We start from the raw sequence: 7,393 nt of genomic DNA, 5'->3' as shown, positions 1-7,393 counted from the left end.
GTCTAATTGTTTTCAACACAGAAAATATTCTAGTGAGGAAAAAGTTGTATAGATGTGAAGAATACTGGTTTCACTTCAATAAATGCAAGGAAATTGTAAGAGCATGTTGGGGTGCCCATGTGTTGGGATCTCCCACCTTCAAGGTGCATAATAAACTTTGTAGAACATTAAAATCTCTCTCAAGTTGGAGTAAATACAAGATTGGCAATCTTTCTCATCAAATTTCTACTACAGAACAAGCTCTTCATACTATTTCCTTAAGATTAGGTTGTCCATCTTTAGACTCAGAGGATTTCTCTTAGAAATTTCTGGCTGCAAAACATGAGCTTGACTTTCTTCTTGATTGTGAAGCAAGCTACTGGGCATAAAGGGCAAAGTTGAAATGGTATAAAGAAGGGGAAAGTAACGCTAAATACTTTCAAACTATAGTTAATCGAAGAGCTGCTCATAATAAGATTAGGGCATTGGAAGACAGCCAAGGCAATTGAACCTCTGATATTAAGGAAATATCTGCAATGGCTGATCAACATTTTAGCTCAATCTTTAGGAAGGATTAGAAAGTTCCTATTGACGAAATCCTTGCAGGTTTTTCTCATATCCCAATACCTACTTTAATGGACTTAGATGTTCAAAAGCTTATGGCCCAGATTTCAAAAAAGGAAGTAAGAGAAGCTGTTTTTCATCTTCCTAAGGAGAGTGCACCTGGATCAGATAGATTCCATGCAAGTTTTTATCAAAAGCATTGGGACATAGTAGGTGAGGATATCTTCCAAATGGTACTTCATTTTTGGAATTCTGAATTTCTGCTTAAGAGTTTGAATAAAACTTTCATCGCCCTTATTTCCAAAACTGACAAGCCTCAATCTTTTAAGGATTTTCATCCAATTAGCCTGTGTAATGTATCTTATAAAATCATTTCAAAGGTTTTAAGTAACAAGCTAAAAGGGGTTTTGGACAACATCATAGCCCCTAATCAGTGTGCTTTCCTCAAGGGTTGTCTAATATCAAATAATATAATACTAGCTATGGACTTAATCTCACATATTCATTCTTCAAGGGAAAGAAGAAAGAAAATAACAGCTCTTAAGATTGACTTTGCTAAGGCTTTTGATAAGCTTTGTTGGGACTTTGTGTCTGCTATCATGATCAAAATGAATCTTCCTACCAAATGGGTTAATCTTATTAGACAGTGTTTGTCAACAGTGGAGTATCAAATTCTGCTTAATGGATCTCTCTCTGCTTCAATTACTCCAACAAATAGCATACGGTAAGGAGATCCTCTCTCGCCTTTTACTTATATTCTCTCTGCAAATATTCTTTCATGCATGATTAGTCATTTGGAAGCTAGTAAGTCATGGAAGGGAATCAAAATTTGTCAGAAGGCACACCCGATTACTCATCTCTTTTATGCGGATGATTCTCTTTTTTTTCTTTGAATGTGCTCCAAAGAGCCTCACTTCTGTCAAATTGATCTTGAATATGTTTTGTTATTGGTCTGGCCAGGAATGTAATAAGTCCAAATCTTTCTTAATCTTTAGCCTCAATATGCCTTACAGTGCTAAGAGTATCTGGTCCAAATATCTTGGATTTTCATTTGAATCTAAATTGGGAAGGTACTTGGGCACTTGGATTGATTCAGGTAGAGGCAAGACTCAAATATACTCTCAAGTGTTAAATGCAGTGAAGCATAGAATTGCTAATTGGCAGACAAAACTTCTATCTCAGGCCTCAAGACTGGCTCTTATCAAATCAGTGCTTGCGGCTGTAAATATTCATGTCTTTTCTTGCATCAAGATACCAAAACACATATGTGAGCAAATTGACTCCTATTGTATCAATTTCTCCTGGGGATCCACAAACACTAAGAAGAGGGCTCATCTTCTTAGGAAAGAGGAAATTTTTAAACCAGTAGAACAAGGGGGCTTGGGATTAAGGCCTTTGGCAGTTATGAATAGTGCTCGTTTGGCTAAACAGGTTTGGAGAATTTTAACTTCAGAAGAACCATCACTATTAGCAACATCTTTGAAAATCAAATACATTGATATTGCTTCTTCTGATTTGATTAAGGTACCTTATAATGCATCATGGATATGGAAAGGTATCTCTGAAAGTATGGAACTTATAGTATCCAAACTGAAGTGGAAAGTTGGTAATGGCAAATCCATTCCTCTTAATCACTGACTATGGTGGCCAATGCAGCAAGATCTAGCTGACATGTCGAATGTTCGATATATAGCGGATCTTTTAGTGCATAGAAACTCCTCTTGGAGTAATGTTGAGTGGAACTCATCCTTGATCTATCAACTTTATCCTAGTTCCTCAGCTTTAGCCATTATGTCTTCTCCTCTCTCTTTCACAGATACCTCAGATAAACTGGCATGGAAAGGAAATTCCTTGGGTATATATAAGGTAAAAGATGGAGCTTCCATTTTAACTAATGGGGATATTGTAGTTTTGGATGATTTCTAGAAATTCATTTGGAAATTTCCTTTGCCTCAAAAGATGTTGCTTTTTACTTGGAAATGCATTAAACATGCTATCCCTTCTTGTGATGTATTGAAGGCTCATCACCTTAATATTTCTGGCTTTTGCTCTGTTGGTTGTCGAATGGAGGAGACTTTAGAGCATCTTTTCATATCCTGTCCTTTCTCTAGAGCTCTATGGTTTGGCTGTCTTAACATAAAACTACACCATGATAGTTTTCAACAGCTTATTATTTGGCTAAAGAATACTCTCCCTACTCTAGTCAAGGATGGATATGTTAATGTTGCTTGCGGAATTATCTATGTTTTAAATGCTATCTGGTAAAAGCAAAATTTAATCCTACATCAAGGGAAGAAGGTATCTTTAATTGCTACTATCACAGAGATACATGGCACACTCTTTATCTCAGTTAGCCTTTTTTCCTCAGTCTGATATGAATAATTACAAATCTCCTGTGCAATCTGTTTTGAGCAAAGACTTCCCAATTCAGAAAGGATGGGATATTATTCTATATAAAGTGAAGAAACAAAGAACTACTCACTGTCAGGGAATTATATGCTTCAATGGAACAGCATTACAAGAATTTCTATGGTGCAGCGAAAATTAACTATGAGCTGCGTGCAAAAACGTTTCATCACAATTCCACCTAAACCTCCTCTCTCTGTTGATCCACCCTGGAAAGACATTTTTTTACTTTTATCTTGTGTGAAGCGTTATAATACTAGAGTAGTTCCTCTTCCTTTGTTTTTCAATTTTTCTTATGAATCTTGTAGGTTTGTATCGTTTGCGATGATGTAATCTTCTTTGATTTAATATCATTTTGTCCTTTTACAAAAAAAAAAAACAAAAGAATTGATAAGCAAGTTGGAAATGATGGACATTTATTTCCCAACTTGAGGAAAAGTGTTGTAAATAGGACTTTAAGGCCAATAGGTCAAGCCCAATAGTTATTTAGTTTAATAATTTGTTATTTAAATGTATTTGAATGTTATCTATTTCTCATTTATTTATATCAAGATTAGATTAGATTACAAGGTTAAAATATAACTTTAACAATTAAGTTTTGCTCGAAAAGCATCTGGCACCAATAAATTTTAAAAGGTGCAAAATTAGATACAAATTTTAAAAATTGGAGCGATTTTCTTACAGGCATTAACAGACTAAACGTCCATCTATTTTAAAGTGGGTCCTACTTGTTTTTTCTCCTTTCTTTGTCCTAGTCAATCTTCTTTCTCCTCATTAATGTTCTCTCCTCTTTAGCTGCCACCAATAGAAATTTCTAGATCCTCTTCTTTCCCAACACAAAATCCCTCTCTTAGTCTCACTTCATTGACCCCTTATTTGGCTGGTGCAATTTTTTAGGAGTGGAGGGGAGCAACTCCCCTCCCCTTATTTGGTTAAGATATTTTTTTAAAGAGAGAAGGGCCTCTTCTCCTCTCTTCTTCCCTTCTAGCCTCCCCTCCAAAAGTGGGATTTTTTGGAGGGGAGATGAGAGATAATATTTTAATTCTTTATATACCCTTTCGATTTGTTAACCCCTAATCAGTCGTAAACATTTCTACATAAGAGAGTTCTTTTGAATATCTAGTAAGAGGTTGCTGAGATAATTGTTTCTAAAATTAGTGAGCATTTGTGAACCGTTTTTTCTTCTTTTCTTCTAATTCCAAGAGGCCGTCGACATTTTTTTTCACCTTCAAGGTCTTTTCTCTGATTAAAATCTATCACTCACGACTTTTGTTCTTGATATCCTATAAGTGTGTGACTGTGTCTTGTAAATCAAAATTGGTGAATTGCATTATATATATAGTTGTATCTTAACAAAACAAAAAAGTGAGAAAATTCATTTAAATTTTATGAGGTTAAAATAGTCAATTTTTTATTAGAGAAAAATAAGGTATTATTAAAATTGCTCCATCCCCTCCCCTCCCCTCAAATCAATCCAAACAGGAGATCATTAAAATCTCTTCCTCTTTTCTCCCTCCCTCCCCTCCCCTGCTCTCCCCTCCCCTCCTTTTTGTACCCTTCTCCTTCCCTCCCCTCCTCTTCTTTGATTAAAATCCCTCCCTTCTCCTTTCCTCCATCGAGCCAAACACAATGTAAAAGACATTAGCATGACAGCTTAAATTTTCCTATTCTATTTCCAAGGCCTTCAACTTGAAGCCTTTTACTTCCAGGCACACTAACTCTTTTCATCCTTATGTCAAGGACCTCACTAAGAGTGTGCTGATGCCACCAAAATTTTAGGCTTGACACTTGCCTCCTCTACTCTCATTGTCTCTATATGTTTCCTTCTTTTTCATTCATTCATTTTTTTGTAATTATGTCCAACCATTAATGGCGAAGTTGATTCATTCACCTTCAAGCTTAGCAAGTACAATGTCAACAAGCTAGTTCTACGTTGGGCCCGTGTCCTTCATTGTGAAATTCGAGGGTGTTAACAAGAATGTCCTGCTTGAGTTCCAAAAAAACCAAGCTCATGACTTGCCTCACTTACACTCTTGACAAGATTGAAGTCCTCTTCGAAGCTTCTGAAGATGGCTCCAACAATTTTGAGGAGAGAGAACGACAGCCATAGTCCAAGCTTCTGAGAGTGACATTGATTAGGCTGCCGCCATAGTCCAAGCTTCTGAGAGTGACATTGATTAGGCTGCCGCCATAGTCAAAATTTATTGGTGCTAGATACTCTCTACCAAAAACTTAATTATTAAAATTGCACCTAAACCCTATATTACATTTTATCATTACTTAGGATTTGCTAAGATTTTCCTAGCTATATTGGGATATTTAAATCTATATATATATATATATATTTTATTTATGTAATATACATAGCAACTAAGTAATAATAAACTCAAATTCTTCATCAAAGACTCTAACTTGACTATTGAGGTTCTCCTTTCTCCTTCTTCTTCTTGTCTTTTCCCTCATTCTTGGTTGATTTTTCTGGATTCAACTCAAGTTTGATGTGATGCTCTTGTTCTTTTCAGTTTTTTTTAATGGCAGAAGGTCTTTGATGTTTTTGTACGATATGGTTTTTAAAGTTTAGTGTCATCTGGTTTGAGCTTGTCTAGCGTTTCAAATCTATGGTATTTTCATGGTTTAGCATTGCTCTCCCTTATGTAGGTCCAACATTTTTCATAACAAAATGTATTTCAATTTGCCACACTAGCCATAAACGTGGCAGACCAAACTTGGTGTGGTCTGGCGTCTGGCTAAGCTTTGGTTGGACTGGACCATAGGCTGCCTCCCCAAACTCGAACATGTTTCTAGACTAAACCACAAGTTAGGCACTAACACAATTTGGTCCGGTCATTATGCAGCCTACTGCTCATAGTAATCAAAGGGTCAATAATAAAAAATACAAAATATTCCCTCCGGTCCTAAATCTAAGAGTTAATAAAAGAGTTTGTTGTAATTCTAAAAATAAGATATCAATCTATTTTGTCTCTTAAAATTATATTTTTTCTTTAAACTCTCCTTATTGATTGCACATATTAACAAATTTTTTATTAACAGAGTAATTTTTGCAATGCAAATGATTAAATATGGTACTTTGAGTCAATCCTTATTTTTCATAAATTACAAATTTAACTAATTTTCTTAACATCTAAATTAGTTATGTAATTCTCTTATTTAGAACGAGAGGTAGTATTATGTAGTTTCCTTTGCATGAACTGCATTTAAACCTTTATTACTTTATTTAACATACAAAAAGATAAATGTAAATGACAAGTTCGAATTATGTATAAACTAAAACGAAAGTCATTTCATACTTACTATTGTTATTTGTATTTAATATCTATAAAATTGTATAATATATAGATTGAGTTGAAAGCTAAGCCTGTCACATAGGTGTAAGTCATTTCTTTAGCTGACGTTGCATAACAACTTACTTATCAATGAAGCGAGAAAAAAGAGGGACATTAGTGAAACAGCCTCCTGCAATTGGTGCAGTTGAGACATTGAGGATTCCTTACATGCTTGTGTAGGACTACGCGGAGATTAAATCTTTATGGCTTTCAATTGTTAAAACCAATCTACATAGGAGATTCTTCAGCTGTGACTTGATGTTGTATGAATCTTAATGAAAAAGTAGGGCAGTATAATGGACCCTAGAAAGAGTTCTTTGTCATTGTTTGTTGGATATTTGGAAATAACGCAATGAGAAAGTTTTTTAGACTCCCAACGCTAGTGTTTTTGGGCTTCTAGTCAAAGCTGAAGCCATTCTCCCTAGCTTTAGTGCAACTAAGGCTCAACATTGATAATCAAGTCAAAATCAAAGGTATTATAGCTATGAACGAGAGCCGCACTCGGATAGAGATGAAATGGTCGGCGTTTATCAATGTTGATGAAGCTTATTCTCATACGAGTTGCATGATGGGACGTGGGGGTGTTATTAAAGATCCCAAAGGAAATCCAATTGAAGCTTTCATACTTAATATACAAAATGGATACCCTTTAATAGAGGAACTTTGGGCGTATCTTATTGCTCTGAAAAAGGCATGGGATGAGAATTACAGACAAGTTTGTTTGAGGAACAATTCTTTGAATGCAATTAAGTTGATCAAGGATGGAAATTAATTGAAAATTTTTTTGAACACTAAAGTTTAAGGGAATTCGGTCTCGGAAACTCACCAGAGGCAAAGCATACCTCCAGGCTCAGAGAGTGCTTACAGAGATACTTATAGATTACCCACCAACAAAGTCCTCATATCGGCATCAGGATTCGAACTCACGACTTTGTAGATTATGAACCAACTCTTTACCAATTGGACCAACTCTTGTTGGTTCATGATAATTGAAATTTGATTCTAGAAAGCCATGCAATATAATGCTCTAATGTGATTGGTCTTTTGATCGTCAACATCTTCAACGAGAAAAGAACTTTGAAGCTGATATGATGGCTAAG

At 35.4% G+C, this 7,393-nt stretch overlaps 1 protein-coding gene across 1 annotated transcript; it reads left to right on the top strand.

Annotated features, from left to right (window-relative positions):
• Positions 1-614: 614 nt before the first annotated feature.
• Positions 615-2,469, top strand: LOC114759766 (uncharacterized). Its single transcript, XM_028949012.1, has 3 exons — positions 615-1,267; positions 1,557-2,067; positions 2,200-2,469. The coding sequence occupies exons 1-3, from the start codon at positions 615-617 to the stop codon at positions 2,467-2,469; spliced, it is 1,434 nt and encodes a 477-aa protein (XP_028804845.1).
• Positions 2,470-7,393: the final 4,924 nt, after the last annotated feature.

The sequence above is a fragment of the Neltuma alba genome, unplaced genomic scaffold (genome assembly GCF_004799145.2).
Source record: "Neltuma alba isolate B1F8T4 unplaced genomic scaffold, ASM479914v2 tig00010899_pilon, whole genome shotgun sequence".
Classification (NCBI taxonomy): domain Eukaryota; kingdom Viridiplantae; phylum Streptophyta; class Magnoliopsida; order Fabales; family Fabaceae; genus Neltuma; species Neltuma alba.
This window is presented reverse-complemented; position numbering and strand designations above follow the sequence as displayed.